Raw genomic sequence first — 18,582 nt, forward strand, 5'->3', positions numbered from 1 at the left:
CACGATTCAATATATAGCATGCAGTATTAACGGCTTCTGCCCAAAAATTCCTAGGTAGACCACTAGCAATCAACATGGTCCTTGCCATTTCTTCTAAGGTCCTATTTTTCCTTTCTACAACCCCATTTTGTTGTGGTGTTCTAGGTGCGGAAAAATTGTGATTTATGCCATGTTCATTACAATAATTCATAAAGTTTGAGTTTTCAAATTCTTTCCCATGATCAGACCTTATGTGAACAATTTGATTGTTGGTAGATTTTTGTGTTTTATTAGCAAAAGAAACAAACTCATCAAAGGCTTCATCTTTGCTTGCCAAAAATAATGTCCAAGTAAATCTACTGTAATCATCAACAACTACAAACACATACTTTTTGCCACTACGGCTTTGTGTTCTCATTGGTCCACATAAATCCATATGAATTAATTCTAATGGTCTAGTGGTAGTCACAACGTTTTTTGATTTAAAGGATGACCGCACTTGTTTCCCTTTAGCACAAGGATCACATACTTCTTCTTTAAGAAATTTTATTGATGGTAATCCTCTAACTAGGTCTTTTGATCTTAATGTGTTAATCAATGAAAAACTAGCATGACCTAATCGTTTATGCCAAAGAAGTGGATCTTCTTCAATAACACTTAGACACGTTAGACTGTTTCTGGGAACAGTGTCCAGGTCCACCACATAGGTGTTCCCTTTTCTGATTCCCTCCAGCACAGGGTCTCCTGTACTGTTCCTAGAAATTATGCATTTTTCAGAAGTAAACTTAACAGAGTTACCTTTGTCGCAAAATTGAGAAATACTTAACAAGTTATGTTTTAAATTCTCGACCAAAAATACATTATCAATGGCATGGGAACTAGACCTTCCAACCTTTCCTTTGGCGATTATCTCACCCTTCATATTGTCACCGAAGGTCACTGTTCCCCCATCATAGGCTTCAAGTGAGAGAAATTTAGATTTGTCACCCGTCATGTGCTTGGAACACCCACTGTCGAGATACCATGAGTTGTTCCCCCTCACTTGAACCTGCAAAGCAAATTAGTGGTTAGGTGCAGGAACCCATTCATCCTTGGGTTCCTTGTCGACAATACTTGAATCACATTTCTTAATCCATATGCGTTCGACATAATTTGTATTTGCTTTGACATGCTGTTCCCTCTTTGTACATTGATGTTTTAGGTGTCCACTTTTGCCACAGAAGGAACAGACTTTACTACTAGGGAGATCTACGTATACCTTTTTCTTTTTATCATTCTTAATAAAGCCTAGACCTTCTTTACTTTTGATTTTAGCATCTAGAATCCATTTGGGAATTTCATTGAAATTCCCTTTTCCTCTTGAGTTAATTTGATCTTTTAGGAATTTATTTTCCTTTTCACTTAATTCTAATTTTATTTTTAATTCTTGGACTTCCGTGCTAGACTCATGAGTGATTTTATCATTTTCAACCGATTTTAATCCTAACAATCTGTTTTGATTCATTTCAATGTTAAGAAAAATAAATTCTTGTTTTAATTTCTCAATTGTTTCTTTCAAAACAATATTTTGATCTAGCAATTTAAAAAATCTACTTTGCACATCGATTCTAAATGAATTGAGATAAGAGATATGATCTTCACTTAAGTTAAGATCTTTCTCTAATTGGAGACACTTAGCTGTTTTTTCATCTAGCTTGTCTTGTGTCTCTAAAAGTAATTTGATTACTTTATTCTTACTTATGTTGAACTGATATTTAGGGGTTGGACTAGAAGACGTTACCTCTTTTTCTTTAGAGTCTTCATGAGATGCCATGAGACACAGGTTTGCTGTTTCCTCTTCCACAGGAGCTTCTGTCTCAGCTTCGCTTTCCGTATCTCCCCAAGCTGCTACCATTGCTTTCCTAAAATCAGTTTTGAAATTTCCCTTTTTATATTGTCTTCCAACTTCTCTTGCTTTTCCCTTGCCCTTCTCATTTTTCCATTGAGGGCAATCCTTGATGAAGTGTTCAGTGCTACTACACTTGTGGCATTCAAAACTTGTCTTCACGTTCGTAGTTCCCTTTTCTTTGTTATTCCTTTGATTACCATACCTTCTGTTCCTGAAGAACTTTTTGAATTTTCTAGCCAACAAAGCTGCTTCCTCTTCACCAGTTTCTGATTCATCACTATCTTCTACTGCTAGAGCTAGTCCTTTGTTTCGGGAACTGTCAGCTGTTCCCAAATGCAATTCATGGGTCATGAGAGAACCAGCCAGCTCTTCCAAATTAAACTTGGTGAAATCTTTGGACTCCTGGATGGCTGTTACCTTTGCTCTCCAGCGTTCGTCTTGAGGAAGACTCCTAAGCACTTTTCTAACTTGTTCATCAACGGGAATGATTCTACCAAGAGAGACTAATTCATTCGTAATGTTTGTGAACCTAGTGAACATCTCTTGAATGTTTTCCCTTGGTTCCATGACGAATCTTTCATATTTGGACATCAGCAAATCAATCTTGGATCTCTTTACTTCACTAGTACCTTCATGGGTAACTTCGAGCAGGTCCCAAATCTGCTTTGCGGTTTTGCAGCCCATAATTCGATTGTGCTCATTTGGACCAAGCCCACAATGAAGTAACTTGATAGCAAGAGCGTTCATTTCCATCTTTTGAAAATCTTCCTTTTCATATTCAGTGATTGGCTTTGGAATTACTTCGTTATTGGAGTTGATGGTTGTCACCTCAAAGTCTCCAATTTCAATAACTCTCCATACTTGGTAATTTTCAGCCTTTATGAATATTTCCATTCTGTTTTTCCAGTAGGTATAGTATTTCCCATCAAACATAGGTGGCCTTTGCGTAGAGTAACCTTCTTCCATGCGTTCGTTCATCTTCAGCATCTTAACAGGGAACAGGATACAGCTCTCAGGGTTTCCTGATCAAATGAGGAACAGGGCTCTGATACCAATTGTAGGAATGCTAATAGATGATCGAATGCAACAAGAGGGGGGGTGAATTGTTGTGTTGTTAGTTTAAGAATTTTTGCTCAACTTTTTGCGGAATTATATCGAGTAAAGAACAAAACTTAAACTTTAAAACGAAAAGACAAATAATAAAGAGAGACAAGAATTTTACGTGGAAACCTTTTGGGCCTAATCAAAAGGAAAAACCACGACCCCCCGGGATTTCAAAATTCTCACTATGTTTAGGCAATTAGTTACAATTACACAAAACAATACTTTGCTTCACTTGAAGCTTCTCAATTCTCTAAGTACTTTTCTCTAAACTTCTCTTCTTAGACCTAATTCTCTTCTCTTCTATTCTCTCCTTCTCTTTCTCTTCTCACGATTTTCTCTTCTTCTACCCTTAGACTTCCCACAAGTCTAATTACAACAAAACACTTAATAACCCTTTACAAGGCCAATTCTCATTAAGATCAAAAATAAATAGTTGCTCAAGAAAAATATTATGAATTAATTGGCATTAAAAACTTAGAATATTTTTCTCAATTAATCTCCCTTTTTTCTGGACACTCTTGATCTATATTTTCTAAACCGTGAATTCCTTCTTTTATAATGGGAACAGCAGACTATGCACTCAGCCCACGTTTACCATGAACTGCACATACCCACGTTTTCCCTTAACTTACTTGCTCCCAAAGAAAATGGAAAGTTAGTTAATAATAGGAGTGGAATGCAATTTCTGCTTGCACATGCACGGTTAAGTCTATACGATCAAAGGAGGTTCCTACTTTGTAGGAGACAAATTCAAAGTAGAGACAAAGTCTCTTGAATTCCGATTTTATAGGAGATAAAAAAGGAATTGATTTTCTCCTTATTTTTAAGCGAGTAAAAATCCTTTTTGCCAATTAATAAATAAACTTAATTAAGCAACTAATTAAATTTAACCTTTTACATTAACTTAAAAACAGAAATAATAAATTTCGTAGTTTCCAGTCAACGTTATTCTCCAGACCTGCTACGTAGGAACAGCACACTGTCTCCATCTACAATTTTCGTCAGAACTTCAACTCTAGGAACATTAAACTGTTTTCCAGAGCCATTGTCCAACTTCTTGGATATTTGAGACTTGTACTTCTTCCACGAATCAAGTCATAGGCTTCATCAACGATTCACATTAAATCGGATATATACCTACAAAACAATCTCTAATAATATGTTTGTTTATTTAAAGTAAAGTCATCATCAAAACCTTAAGAGGCCAACACTCATCCCTCATTTACAAATCACAAGGCAAGGGTTACCACATCCAAACCCATAAGCTATCGGAGATAACAAATTAAGGCATTAGTATCGGAGTTTTGCTATTGGCGTGATTGTTTGGAAACTGTAGACCAATTCTTTCTTCCTTCATTTTAGTTCAAATATAATCTTGATCATATGCTCCTATAAGTTATGCTCACAAGAAGATTTTGCATTGCAGACTGATGATATTAGGACAAAGGGAAGAGATTTAGTCCAGCAAAATTCCGAGAGTTTCAGGAAGCAATTAGCTCCCTTGAGAGATTGGGTATGTTGTATGCTCATTCACTATCATCTCTGCTAGTTTCATTGTTCTTTTTTGTGCAAGCTTGTAAATTGACTAGGAGTTTACAATTATAGGCTGAAAACACTTCAAAGAAATGGCGCCTTAAGACTGAGCAGAATAATATAAAGGAGAAGCCCATTGTGAAGGAGCTTTCCAAAATATTACGTGCAGAAGATTCTGCGTGACTTAAACTACTTGTGCTTTTATGCCCTCCTTGTTTGTAATTATCTCTGTTTGTGCTGACTGTTGTATAGTACTTATGTTCTCGTCAAATAAAATAAAGTTAACTAGAAATACAGTTTACGTTTATTTGAATGTTGTATATATGTTATTAAGTGTCAAGATATTCTTCTAAGTTCCCAATCTTAAACGGAAATTATTTAATGGTATTGGAGTGATGTAATGTTGTTATTAGTTGAAACACAGGAACATGCTTTTTACGTAAGCAGTTTGAAAATATTCTTTTGATATTCTTCTTCATCAAACGTCATAGTTAGCTCTGCCCTAGAATGCGTATATAATATCAAAAATTCCTCATTAATCAACGTGATTTGTAAATCATTACAAAAAGACAAAAAAATAATAAAATAAATAAAATAAAAAAGATATATTAAAATAATAAAACTCTCACCCTATTAAAACTTATCACGTAAGGGTAATTTGTTAATCTCACAGATAATCGTTATTTACTAAGACCTTCTTGATATGGTACATAACATGTGCACATTATTACATCGATAACTATGTCGTAGCCTTGTCTTAACGTGTAATTAACTAAAATTTGTTTGTATATCAAATATCGGATTAACCAAACAAATAAAAGTTCACAAATTTTCATTCAAGTAGGTTTTGGCGTGTGCAATCTTAAATTGATCTATATAGTATAACTAAATTTGAGCTGTTTGGTACCATTTCATTATGAGACATTTATATATAGGTTAAGTAGTCCCACTAATACAACTATGATAGTGTCTCACTTAAAAGAAATAATTTAAGTTGTTTGAAAATTTTCTTTTAATCGAGTTTTTTTTATTTTTATTTATTTTTACCATAGGCACAACAAACAAGAGAGAATAATTTACTACTTTGTTGTTGCTTATAACGAACAAAAGAAAAACAATATTATAACGTATGAAAGGACAAAAAAAATAAAAACATTGCTTGTTCGCTGTTAATAATATCGAACATACTATTTGTTTTATTTTGGTATTCATTGTTAGTAAGAACAAGTAAACACTAATCTTAGATCCAGACATAAAAACGCTTATTTTGAAAATTAAAATTTCTTTAAAATTATTTTTTCTAAAAGATTATTTTATTTTATTTTTCAAACGGTTTCATCCCAAAAACAAAGAAGAATGTGGGTGGGAAGCCCCACAAAAAGAAATCCAAACCCGAGAACTAACCTCGAAGTTAAACAGCATACTTAGATAATACGTCGTCGTTCCCCGATTTATCTTTGCATTAAACTATAGCTTTTCCACATTTGCAGAAAAAACTGGGCAATACCAAGTCCAACTGTCAAATTCAGGTGAGTTTTCTTTTCTTGATCGTACTTTCTTCTTTTCATATGGTTTCCATTTCATGATTTATAATCCTTTAATATCGAGTGTTATACATCATGAATTGCTGGTATTATTTGCAACTATTTCTATTAACAAATTTCTATTGTTGTTTTTGTCTTCATTCAATTTAGATATTGAATTACTGTCATTTGCCATATCATGTAATAATATGCGAAGTAGTATCTTCTAGTTTTTTGAAGTAAAAAGATTATTGTTCTTTTAATTATTGAGTAGACCAAGGGAAGATCAAGGTTAGGCAAGAATCGAACCCAAGATTTTAACGGGAAAGTGGTACGTGCTCTTCAATCGATATAAGAACGGATATGGGTGTGAATCATAGTTGAATTTCAGTTTCTTACGTTTCTTTAGCTGTATTTAGCATCTGGGGTTTGTTTATTCAGCTTAATATCCCTCAATTGTGTTTAGTTTTTACAATTTCTCAAGTTAACACCCTAATTCTGTTTTTCTTTTTAACAAAAAATTCTGGAAAAATCTTGTTGCTATGTGCATTGTCATGAAAGCGGCTTGTATTTGATGGGAAGCTATTAAATATGTTTACCCACAGTCCCACATCATTTTTAAATCGGACCCTGCTAATATTAGAACTCTTTTTGAGTGATATGCAACAAACAGGTTTTATACCTATATGTGCTTGGAGTAATGTCTTAGATAAATGATTACGATATATGTAGCATTAAAACCTTATAGATAGGCATTAAATTTATTAGTATCAAACCGGGAGTTTTTTGACAAATTACTTGTCAATTGATATCATTACATGGATGCAATGTGAGGGTAAGAGGGGTTATATTTATGCAACGTTAGTACATTATCCTTGAGGTTGCTTTTGATTGCATACAACATCTGAAACTTTTCATATATAAGAAGTGCACATGATGTGATGATTACTTGTTCATCGTGATTCAAACCAAAGATTTATTCGTCTCCTTTTTCAAGTGTTTGTAAATGGTTTTTTCAGGGTGAATATATACAAACTTATTTACCAAAAAAGGATTTACTTGATCAATTTTCATTCCATGATAATAGAATTTTCGTTAATCTCATAACATGCCACGAAAACTCGATGGAAAAAATGATTGCAAAATGATTGCAAAAAAAATCCTAAAAACATTGAAATCCTATTTATTTTTATTTTGAGAGATCCTTTAAATTGCACGTTTACCCACTCTTTTTTTTTTTTTGATGCAAGTTTACCCACTTATTTCTCAAGTTTGTTCACATTTTATGGTTACACAAAATGCTACCGGACAGTAGGAAGAGCAACTCATTTTGAAATGGAAAAGACTCAAAAGTTTTGTTGAAGACTTGCAGAGATTTGTTTTTGATCATCATAACTTTTTCAAAAATGCAGATATTAAAAGCGATGATTCTTCAAAAGAAATGAATAAACAAATGTTATGTATAAACAATCAAGAGGATGAAGATATCGAGAATTGGGTGAATTACAGTTATACATCCTTTCATCAAATACTGCTTGTGGGTGAAGGAGACTTCTCTTTTTCATTGTCTTTGGCTCACAATTTGGGTTCTGCCTCCAATATTGTTGCTACTTCTCTTGACTCTTATGGTTTATTACTCTTTCTCTTTTTTTTTTGATTTTGTTGTTCTAGTTTTTTTTTCATTTAAAATAGGGTTTTATATTATATGTATGATCTCTGTCACATTTTGATTTTATTTACACAAATTGATTAAAATTTTGTTGGGTTTTCTTTATTTACATTATCCTATATTATTGCCTAAATTTTATATTGGGTGATTTTGGGGTTGTGTGCACTTAAATATGATAATTCAGTATGTGTTCATGTAAATGTTCTTTTGCTTGTTAGGAGTAAAATCATGGTTCAAATGGAAGCTTTAACAAATTCACTTATGAGTTAACTCAAAACCCATCATTTTAGTGTATCAAAATCCGTCATTTTAGTGTAAATTGCATGAAATTCTGATATTTATGAAGTCATAATAGTACTTTTATATGAAAAATCTTGCTTATGGATACTTTTATATACTTATTGAACCCAATTTTGGTGTCCTTGTCTATAGTAGGCTTCATTCTTTTGTATCGTCTTCATGTTCATGTAAATTTTATGCCTAATCTGACACTTATTAAGTTATAATAGGAGTAGTACTTTGGGATGGAAGAAAATTCTCGCTTATGGATTCCTTTAAATATTAATCAGACCCCATTTTGGTGTCTTTGTCAATAGTAGGCTCAATTTCTTTTTCATGGACTTTTCCTCATTTAAAGTTAATACCTTATTAGCCTTTTCCACTCTTATTGACCCTTAACTTGAACTTTGGTGGTTCTTCTCTGAATTTGTTTGTTTTGACTTTTTAACTTAGTTTTTGTCCAATTTTTATTTTTTATTTTTTATTTTTTATTTTGCAATGTGAAGAGTGTAAAATCCAAGTGTTTGTTTGAGTTCGAAATCTCTTGTTATTGTGCAATATGTATTGTTCGGTGCCTATTCTTTACTCCTTTGTTCCTTAGAGTTTTCTACATTGTGGTTATCTATGCAAGAGTTTTTTTTTTTTTATCACAATGTAGCAAACTTAGAGTAACAGAGGAAATTATTTAATACCACACAAGTGGATTTACATGGAACAAGGTGTTTGAGTGACATAATCCTAGAGCATTAAATACCCATACATGGTGATAAATTAAAAGGAATTGTGCTTGTTTCTTATTTTTTGAATGTTTTTGATATTGGTCGACTCACTTAGCCATTACCTCATATTTGTATATGAGGAAAACTCTTTTAGAGTATATGTTTAGATAATCTAATGTGAATTGTACATAGTATAACCTTATTAGGATTATGCTCTTAGTTTAGAAAACTGTGTCTAGGTGTACTTAAGGCTAGCATCTTCGGTATGCGATGGACTTGGTGTCTTGATAAAGCAAGGGAGGTGATTCCTTAAGGCAAGCACCATGGAGTGCCTCAAGGCAAGAGCATTAGTGCATCTTTTGGTTTTAGCCTAAGAAACTCATTTGATGAACTTGCCCACCAGATAATGTTTTCTCTTGCCTTCTCTTCTTTTTGGGTATTCTTTAGGGGGTTTTAGTTTCCTTTTTTTTGGGTTTAGAGGGCCTCACATTCAAGGCTAGTGATTTCTCCTTAGGCCTAAACCTAGGCTCTGGAGACTTTTAGCGCCTCAGGTTTTTTAAAACTAAGGGTTATGATAAGAACGTGTTAATTTAACTATGTTGATCCATTGATTCAATATCTTCATTATGGCATAGAATTCTTCATCATTTTCTGAAATTGACTATTCACCCAATTTAGGCTTAGTATGATCCCTGTGTTTCTGGCATTTAGCTACTTAATGAGGACTCAGTAACAAGAATAATATTGGCATAGGTTCTTTAACAAAGAAGTACAAGAAAGCAAGATCAAACTTGGTTAAGCTGCAGAAGCTAGGAGCCTTCCTTTTACACGAGGTCGATGCAACTAAAATGAAGCTTCACACTGATCTCAAGATGAGGAAGTTTGATCGCATTATCTTCAACTTTCCTCATGCCGGCTTTCATGGAAGGGAAGATAATCCGCTTATTATTAAGTAATGTTTGATGTTTTCTTTTGTTTTCTAAAAATCAGTAAAGCTATTTTACAGATATCAGTGATAATGAAGTTCTATGTTGCTTTGTTATGTGCAGAAAGCATAGGAGGCTTGTGCATGACTTTTTCCACAATGCAAGGGGTATGCTGCGACTTAATGGTGAAATTCATGTTAACCATAAAACATCGGCCCCATTTTGTAACTGGAATCTCGAGGAGCTTGCTTCTCAGAACTCGCTTGTACTTTTTGACTGTGTACCCTTTCGTATTGAGAACTATCCGGGTTATAACAACAAGAGAGGGGATAGCTGGAGGTGTGACGAGCCTTTTCCTTTGGGAGAATGCAGCACTTTCAAATTCATTTTCTCACCTGGGTCTAGAGATAGGCACAGGTCGGGTTGGCATGCAAGTGGCTTGGGCATGGCGCGGCATGATACACAAAGCTATGGGTTAGGGCTGTGGCAGGGACAAGATGTTTTGAATTTGGTACGGCGTGTGCTTTGTGCCAGGCAGCCCACTTTTTCGCATGAAAACATGACCCGCCAGACATGGCGCGTTCCGACACAAAACACAGAACATCCTACCCCAACCTACCGGCCTGTTCAAACACTGCCTAACTAAAATGATCATGTGACAAAATGTCACGGAATAATAGGTTTCTTAAAAGTATAAATTGGCTCATTTTGTCTAACTAAAATGATCATGTGACCAATAGAGTCATTTCCTCACTTCTCCCCTTTCTTTCCTTTTTTGAGTCCTTTCCCCACTTCTCCCCTTTCTTTCCTTTCCTTCCCTTTCTCAGTCTTTTTTTTCATTATAAATTTGCTATCCAAATATAATGAATTTAACTCTACTCGATCAATAAATGAATACCAGCAAAGGAAAACTCAATCTATTCAGTAGTTATACAAAGTTCACTAAAATTTAAATTGAAGAACTGCATTTAAGTATAAGTCCACAATAATTCTATAACACCATAATCATACAATTTCAAACATTAATTATTTTGAAATAAAATTTGAGTTATTTATTTCTTAACTAATGATATCATTTTTAAAAGTAATGCTTTATTAATTTTTATTTTTTTGAATTATTCATTGTAATTGTTAATTTTAAAGTCTACTACTATAGAATTTCCCATTAAAAAACTATATTTAAATATTGAAAACTAGTTATGATTCAATCTATTTAGTCAATTGTTGTTAGAAAATCATCTATATAAAAATATAATAAATTCAAAATATTTTTATATATTTTGCGCAAATAAAGCTTAATAAATGTGAAAAGTCATATGAGAAAAACAAAATGAGTAGGGATAATAGTTATACTCGATTTGCGAGCAACTGTGTTCACGTAAAAACAGTTCTGCATGTGGAAAATTGAAAACAATTCTATCAAAAGTTTGATTTTGCAAGGCACGATGTTTATGCATGGTATGTGCATCGACTCCATACACCAGATTGCATCCGTACGCCTCAAGAAGGTCAAGGTTGCTCTTCGCCTTTGCATACCTCATCTGCAGCATATCTGCAATTATTTCCTATTAGTTGTACTATTAACTTGTGAGACTTGAACATATCATGATTCATAATACAAGTACACAATAATGTTAAAGCCTTAATTTCAAACAAATATCGACCACATGAAATAATATTCCACTTTCAGATCAATGGTACCATGATTCATTTTACACAATAAAATAAAATGGAGATTTATCGTTCATACAAGTGATAAGAATCGAAAATTAGTGAAAGGAGTGAATTACAACGAATCATAACGCTAACCAATGATTCTTTATTATTTAGTACAATAGAATAAGAATAGAAAACAGATCAAACCTGGGGAATCTATGGAAGTAGCCACGATATTGGTAGCATTTCCAAAAGCAGTAGCAAGACTAAGTGCAAAGGAGAAATCTCCTTCCCCGATTAACAGTATTTTCTGCTTACTACTGTAATGTTTTATCCATTTTTCACCCTCCATATTCCCTCCTATAATTTGTTTATAGTTCATCCAAATTCTCCAACTCTATAAATTATATATACTCCTGAACTGAATCTAAATGCATGAAACCTGTATTAATGTCATAATTATTATTCTGCATTTTCCAAGAGTTATAATAATTAGTTTTCGATGGATGAGTATCATTTATTACAAGTGGATATGGAAAGTTTACTTGTATTAGGCCTCATCTCCCAAGAAGTCTCTTTAGTTTCTTTCTGTATAGTCACACTATTGTAGTTTAGACTGTAGTAGGAGTGGACAGTCGAGTATATGGAACGTCATTTGCATTTCATTCAATGTCAACATCTTATCCTCTGTATTTCAAGGGAGTATATTTTTTATTTCATAGCCAATTTTTTTTTTAATTTAATTAATTATTCATTATCTAAGTTCATCTTAAGTTTTGAGAAAATCTTCAACAATTAAACTAACTTATTATTCTCTTATGAGCATACAAAATTTTTAAAACTTCTTTTACATATGATATAATAGAAAGTTAGAATTTTTCCGTTACTAAAACAATTGTATAAATTAAGGAAAGCTTATAAAAATATAGACAATAGTAATTACTAAGACATTTTATTACCCCAATGCCATCAACTGACTACTGGCTCCCACCTAATGTTGAGTTTTAGAGATGTACGCAATTTTACTCTTCTCTTGTGAGTGATAATGCAAACAACAAGGTCGTTTCTAATTGACCGTTTAAACACCATGTTGACAACACTAAGTACTCTTAGAATTTAGATCACATAGTGAAGAATCTTATTTATGATTGTAAGGTTTTAGTAAGTTTGTGTCCCACTAAATGAAGGCACTTGAAAGAGGTTTCTCCTCATTCCCCTCTCCAAGCTGCTAGCGTCTGGACGACTAGGCCAACGCTCCTGCGCTTTACGGTAGCAAAGATGTGAGTTTCACTCACATAACTCTGAGATATTAACACATACATGATTAAACATTTTCCGCATGAATAATCAAAAATGGTGAAACACTATAAGAGATGGTAAATGATTTGATATAGGGTCAAATAACAGACATGTTTAAGTAGTTTCATAACTTTCTTCACAAAATCCAAGCACAACACAGAAAAATCAATCAACATAACCTAAGCTTTCCAAAATCCTAGCTACACCTATTTTTTCTTCATTAAAACATTGATTGATTCATATGCACAACATGCCTAGTTCCCATGTTGGCACCAGTAAGAAGTCAGAAGCAACAACAATGAGGCATACCATTTAAACTCTGATGTAAGACGCAAGCAATGAAGCTCCTATAGAAAATGGATGAAGAAAACCAAAAGTCTTTCATAAGCCCATGTTAACAAATTTATCATAGCTTCGGCTTCGACTTACTCTTCTTTAATTAGGAAGGCCTGATGTCTCCTCCACATGAGAAATATTCCGAAAGGAACCTGGAGAGGGAGCCAATAGTGGTACTAGCAGGATTCTGTTCTTGTGGCAGAGTCCAATTTCTCAACATCTTAGAGCCGGGTAAAGGTGGGAATGGCTATGCTGTGCTAGCTGCAGGCCGTGTTTGAGTGAGACAGTGACGTGGGAGGGGATTTGCTGGTTTTGTGTTGGAACATCAGACCGCATCTGGGAGAGACTGTAGTGTGCGGTGGGATGTGCTGTGTTTCGTGTCGGGAAATCAGGCCGTATTTGAGAGAGACTGTAATGTGTGACAGGGTGTGCTGTGATTTGTATCGGAACATCCTGTAGGGTGGGGTGGGATGTGCTGCGTTTTGTGTCGAGACATCAGGCAGTGTTTGAACAGGCCGGAAGGGAGGGCCAAGATGCGCTGTGCTTTGTGTCGGAAAGTCAGGCAGTGTTTGAACAGGCCGGTAGGTTGGGGCAGGATGTTCTGTGTTTTGTGTCGGAACGCGCCATGTCTGGCGGGTCATGTTTTCATGCGAAAAAGTGGGCTGCCTGGCACAAAGCACACGCCGTACCAAATTCAAAACATCTTGTCCCTGCCACAGCCCTAACCCATAGCTTTGTGTATCATGCCGCGCCATGCCCAAGCCACTTGCATGCCAACCCGACCTGTGCCTATCTCTAGACCCAGGTGAGAAAATGAATTTGAAAGTGCTGCATTCTCCCAAAGGAAAAGGCTCGTCACACCTCCAGCTATCCCCTCTCTTGTTGTTATAACCCGGATAGTTCTCAATACGAAAGGGTACACAGTCAAAAAGTACAAGCGAGTTCTGAGAAGCAAGCTCCTCGAGATTCCAGTTACAAAATGGGGCCGATGTTTTATGGTTAACATGAATTTCACCATTAAGTCGCAGCATACCCCTTGCATTGTGGAAAAAGTCATGCACAAGCCTCCTATGCTTTCTGCACATAACAAAGCAACATAGAACTTCATTATCACTGATATCTGTAAAATAGCTTTACTGATTTTTAGAAAACAAAAGAAAACATCAAACATTACTTAATAATAAGCGGATTATCTTCCCTTCCATGAAAGCCGGCATGAGGAAAGTTGAAGATAATGCGATCAAACTTCCTCATCTTGAGATCAGTGTGAAGCTTCATTTTAGTTGCATCGACCTCGTGTAAAAGGAAGGCTCCTAGCTTCTGCAGCTTAACCAAGTTTGATCTTGCTTTCTTGTACTTCTTTGTTAAAGAACCTATGCCAATATTATTCTTGTTACTGAGTCCTCATTAAGTAGCTAAATGCCAGAAACACAGGGATCATACTAAGCCTAAATTGGGTGAATAGTCAATTTCAGAAAATGATGAAGAATTCTATGCCATAATGAAGATATTGAATCAATGGATCAACATAGTTAAATTAACACGTTCTTATCATAACCCTTAGTTTTAAAAAACCTGAGGCGCTAAAAGTCTCCAGAGCCTAGGTTTAGGCCTAAGGAGAAATCACTAGCCTTGAATGTGAGGCCCTCTAAACCCAAAAAAAAGGAAACTAAAACCCCCTAAAGAATACCCAAAAAGAAGAGAAGGCAAGAGAAAACATTATCTGGTGGGCAAGTTCATCAAATGAGTTTCTTAGGCTAAAACCAAAAGATGCACTAATGCTCTTGCCTTGAGGCACTCCATGGTGCTTGCCTTAAGGAATCACCTCCCTTGCTTTATCAAGACACCAAGTCCATCGCATACCGAAGATGCTAGCCTTAAGTACACCTAGACACAGTTTTCTAAACTAAGAGCATAATCCTAATAAGGTTATACTATGTACAATTCACATTAGATTATCTAAACATATACTCTAAAAGAGTTTTCCTCATATACAAATATGAGGTAATGGCTAAGTGAGTCGACCAATATCAAAAACATTCAAAAAATAAGAAACAAGCACAATTCCTTTTAATTTATCACCATGTATGGGTATTTAATGCTCTAGGATTATGTCACTCAAACACCTTGTTCCATGTAAATCCACTTGTGTGGTATTAAATAATTTCCTCTGTTACTCTAAGTTTGCTACATTGTGATAAAAAAAAAAAAACTCTTGCATAGATAACCACAATGTAGAAAACTCTAAGGAACAAAGGAGTAAAGAATAGGCACCGAACAATACATATTGCACAATAACAAGAGATTTCGAACTCAAACAAACACTTGGATTTTACACTCTTCACATTGCAAAATAAAAAATAAAAAATAAAAAATAAAAATTGGACAAAAACTAAGTTAAAAAGTCAAAACAAACAAATTCAGAGAAGAACCACCAAAGTTCAAGTTAAGGGTCAATAAGAGTGGAAAAGGCTAATAAGGTATTAACTTTAAATGAGGAAAAGTCCATGAAAAAGAAATTGAGCCTACTATTGACAAAGACACCAAAATGGGGTCTGATTAATATTTAAAGGAATCCATAAGCGAGAATTTTCTTCCATCCCAAAGTACTACTCCTATTATAACTTAATAAGTGTCAGATTAGGCATAAAATTTACATGAACATGAAGACGATACAAAAGAATGAAGCCTACTATAGACAAGGACACCAAAATTGGGTTCAATAAGTATATAAAAGTATCCATAAGCAAGATTTTTCATATAAAAGTACTATTATGACTTCATAAATATCAGAATTTCATGCAATTTACACTAAAATGACGGATTTTGATACACTAAAATGATGGGTTTTGAGTTAACTCATAAGTGAATTTGTTAAAGCTTCCATTTGAACCATGATTTTACTCCTAACAAGCAAAAGAACATTTACATGAACACATACTGAATTATCATATTTAAGTGCACACAACCCCAAAATCACCCAATATAAAATTTAGGCAATAATATAGGATAATGTAAATAAAGAAAACCCAACAAAATTTTAATCAATTTGTGTAAATAAAATCAAAATGTGACAGAGATCATACATATAATATAAAACCCTATTTTAAATGAAAAAAAAACTAGAACAACAAAATCAAAAAAAAAAGAGAAAGAGTAATAAACCATAAGAGTCAAGAGAAGTAGCAACAATATTGGAGGCAGAACCCAAATTGTGAGCCAAAGACAATGAAAAAGAGAAGTCTCCTTCACCCACAAGCAGTATTTGATGAAAGGATGTATAACTGTAATTCACCCAATTCTCGATATCTTCATCCTCTTGATTGTTTATACATAACATTTGTTTATTCATTTCTTTTGAAGAATCATCGCTTTTAATATCTGCATTTTTGAAAAAGTTATGATGATCAAAAACAAATCTCTGCAAGTCTTCAACAAAACTTTTGAGTCTTTTCCATTTCAAAATGAGTTGCTCTTCCTACTGTCCGGTAGCATTTTGTGTAACCATAAAATGTGAACAAACTTGAGAAATAAGTGGGTAAACTTGCATCAAAAAAAAAAAAAGAGTGGGTAAACGTGCAATTTAAAGGATCTCTCAAAATAAAAATAAATAGGATTTCAATGTTTTTAGGATTTTTTTTGCAATCATTTTGCAATCATTTTTTCCATCGAGTTTTCGTGGCATGTTATGAGATTAACGAAAATTCTATTATCATGGAATGAAAATTGATCAAGTAAATCCTTTTTTGGTAAATAAGTTTGTATATATTCACCCTGAAAAAACCATTTACAAACACTTGAAAAAGGAGACGAATAAATCTTTGGTTTGAATCACGATGAACAAGTAATCATCACATCATGTGCACTTCTTATATATGAAAAGTTTCAGATGTTGTATGCAATCAAAAGCAACCTCAAGGATAATGTACTAACGTTGCATAAATATAACCCCTCTTACCCTCACATTGCATCCATGTAATGATATCAATTGACAAGTAATTTGTCAAAAAACTCCCGGTTTGATACTAATAAATTTAATGCCTATCTATAAGGTTTTAATGCTACATATATCGTAATCATTTATCTAAGACATTACTCCAAGCACATATAGGTATAAAACCTGTTTGTTGCATATCACTCAAAAAGAGTTCTAATATTAGCAGGGTCCGATTTAAAAATGATGTGGGACTGTGGGTAAACATATTTAATAGCTTCCCATCAAATACAAGCCGCTTTCATGACAATGCACATAGCAACAAGATTTTTCCAGAATTTTTTGTTAAAAAGAAAAACAGAATTAGGGTGTTAACTTGAGAAATTGTAAAAACTAAACACAATTGAGGGATATTAAGCTGAATAAACAAACCCCAGATGCTAAATACAGCTAAAGAAACGTAAGAAACTGAAATTCAACTATGATTCACACCCATATCCGTTCTTATATCGATTGAAGAGCACGTACCACTTTCCCGTTAAAATCTTGGGTTCGATTCTTGCCTAACCTTGATCTTCCCTTGGTCTACTCAATAATTAAAAGAACAATAATCTTTTTACTTCAAAAAACTAGAAGATACTACTTCGCATATTATTACATGATATGGCAAATGACAGTAATTCAATATCTAAATTGAATGAAGACAAAAACAACAATAGAAATTTGTTAATAGAAATAGTTGCAAATAATACCAGCAATTCATGATGTATAACACTCGATATTAAAGGATTATAAATCATGAAATGGAAACCATATGAAAAGAAGAAAGTACGATCAAGAAAAGAAAACTCACCTGAATTTGACAGTTGGACTTGGTATTGCCCAGTTTTTTCTGCAAATGTGGAAAAGCTATAGTTTAATGCAAAGATAAATCGGGGAACGACGACGTATTATCTAAGTATGCTGTTTAACTTCGAGGTTAGTTCTCGGGTTTGGATTTCTTTTTGTGGGGCTTCCCACCCACATTCTTCTTTGTTTTTGGGATGAAACCGTTTGAAAAATAAAATAAAATAATCTTTTAGAAAAAATAATTTTAAAGAAATTTTAATTTTCAAAATAAGCGTTTTTATGTCTGGATCTAAGATTAGTGTTTACTTGTTCTTACTAACAATGAATACCAAAATAAAACAAATAGTATGTTCGATATTATTAACAGCGAACAAGCAATGTTTTTATTTTTTTTGTCCTTTCATACGTTATAATATTGTTTTTCTTTTGTTCGTTATAAGCAACAACAAAGTAGTAAATTATTCTCTCTTGTTTGTTGTGCCTATGGTAAAAATAAATAAAAATAAAAAAAACTCGATTAAAAGAAAATTTTCATAACTATGATAGTGTCTCACTTAAAAGAAATAATTTGAGTTGTTTGAAATTTTCTTTTGATCAAGTTTTTTTTTTATTTTTTTATTTTTATTTTTTTTACCATAGGCACAACAAACAAGAGAGAATAATTTATTACTTTGTTGTTGCTTATAACGAACAAAAGAAAAACAATATTATAACGTATGAAAGGACAAAAAAAATAAAAACATTGCTTGTTCGCTGTTAATAATATCGAACATACTATTTGTTTTATTTTGGTATTCATTGTTAGTAAGAACAAGTAAACACTAATCTTAGATCCAGACATAAAAACGCTTATTTTGAAAATTAAAATTTCTTTAAAATTATTTTTTC

At 33.6% G+C, this 18,582-nt stretch overlaps 3 protein-coding genes across 8 annotated transcripts; 1 reads left to right on the plus strand and 2 right to left on the minus strand.

Annotated features, from left to right (window-relative positions):
• The first annotated feature begins 5,881 nt into the window (after positions 1–5,881).
• Positions 5,882–10,439, plus strand: LOC130800762 (heavy metal-associated isoprenylated plant protein 41-like). 2 transcript variants are annotated; one of them, XM_057664386.1, is made up of 4 exons: positions 5,882–6,033; positions 7,440–7,655; positions 9,448–9,646; positions 9,744–10,438. In XM_057664386.1, exons 2-4 carry the CDS (start codon positions 7,469–7,471, stop codon positions 10,264–10,266), a joined length of 909 nt encoding a protein of 302 aa, XP_057520369.1. In that variant the 5' UTR covers positions 5,882–6,033; positions 7,440–7,468; the 3' UTR covers positions 10,267–10,438. The 2 variants fall into 2 exon arrangements, with proteins under 2 accessions (XP_057520369.1, XP_057520368.1); XM_057664385.1 differs by having other exon boundaries at positions 5,916–6,358; positions 9,744–10,439.
• Positions 10,371–13,131, minus strand: LOC130800945 (uncharacterized protein At4g26485-like). The gene is made up of 5 exons (XM_057664690.1): positions 13,064–13,131; positions 11,822–11,892; positions 11,484–11,636; positions 10,990–11,172; positions 10,371–10,495 (listed from the first exon to the last, which is right to left on the minus strand). The coding sequence occupies exons 1-5, from the start codon at positions 13,129–13,131 to the stop codon at positions 10,371–10,373; spliced, it is 600 nt and encodes a 199-aa protein (XP_057520673.1).
• LOC130800763 (heavy metal-associated isoprenylated plant protein 41-like) lies at positions 12,601–17,850 on the minus strand. 5 transcript variants are annotated; one of them, XM_057664387.1, is made up of 4 exons: positions 17,699–17,850; positions 16,077–16,292; positions 14,086–14,284; positions 12,601–13,988 (listed from the first exon to the last, which is right to left on the minus strand). In XM_057664387.1, exons 2-4 carry the CDS (start codon positions 16,261–16,263, stop codon positions 13,169–13,171), a joined length of 1,206 nt encoding a protein of 401 aa, XP_057520370.1. In that variant the 5' UTR covers positions 16,264–16,292; positions 17,699–17,850; the 3' UTR covers positions 12,601–13,168. The 5 variants fall into 5 exon arrangements, with proteins under 5 accessions (XP_057520370.1, XP_057520373.1, XP_057520374.1 ...); XM_057664390.1 differs by having other exon boundaries at positions 17,374–17,805; XM_057664391.1 differs by lacking the exon at positions 16,077–16,292 and having other exon boundaries at positions 12,607–13,988.
• Positions 17,851–18,582: the final 732 nt, after the last annotated feature.

Source organism: Amaranthus tricolor, chromosome 15, assembly GCF_026212465.1.
Source record: "Amaranthus tricolor cultivar Red isolate AtriRed21 chromosome 15, ASM2621246v1, whole genome shotgun sequence".
NCBI lineage: Eukaryota > Viridiplantae > Streptophyta > Magnoliopsida > Caryophyllales > Amaranthaceae > Amaranthus > Amaranthus tricolor.

Excerpts from the sequence above, each read along its gene's own strand:
- LOC130800762 (XM_057664386.1), top strand. The coding sequence starts at position 7,469 with ATGAATAAACAAATGTTATGTATAAACAATCAAGAGGATGAAGATATC. Across the intron at positions 7,656-9,447 it reads TACTTCTCTTGACTCTTATG|GTTCTTTAACAAAGAAGTAC; the intron begins GTTTATTACTCT and ends ATATTGGCATAG. Across the intron at positions 9,647-9,743 it reads GATAATCCGCTTATTATTAA|AAAGCATAGGAGGCTTGTGC; the intron begins GTAATGTTTGAT and ends TGTTATGTGCAG.
- LOC130800763 (XM_057664387.1), bottom strand. The coding sequence starts at position 16,263 with ATGAATAAACAAATGTTATGTATAAACAATCAAGAGGATGAAGATATC. Across the intron at positions 14,285-16,076 it reads TACTTCTCTTGACTCTTATG|GTTCTTTAACAAAGAAGTAC; the intron begins GTTTATTACTCT and ends ATATTGGCATAG. Across the intron at positions 13,989-14,085 it reads GATAATCCGCTTATTATTAA|AAAGCATAGGAGGCTTGTGC; the intron begins GTAATGTTTGAT and ends TGTTATGTGCAG.
- LOC130800945 (XM_057664690.1), bottom strand. The coding sequence starts at position 13,131 with ATGTTGAGAAATTGGACTCTGCCACAAGAACAGAATCCTGCTAGTACC. Across the intron at positions 11,637-11,821 it reads GGAGATGAGGCCTAATACAA|GAGGGAATATGGAGGGTGAA; the intron begins GTAAACTTTCCA and ends AACAAATTATAG. Across the intron at positions 11,173-11,483 it reads TACTTCCATAGATTCCCCAG|ATATGCTGCAGATGAGGTAT; the intron begins GTTTGATCTGTT and ends AAATAATTGCAG.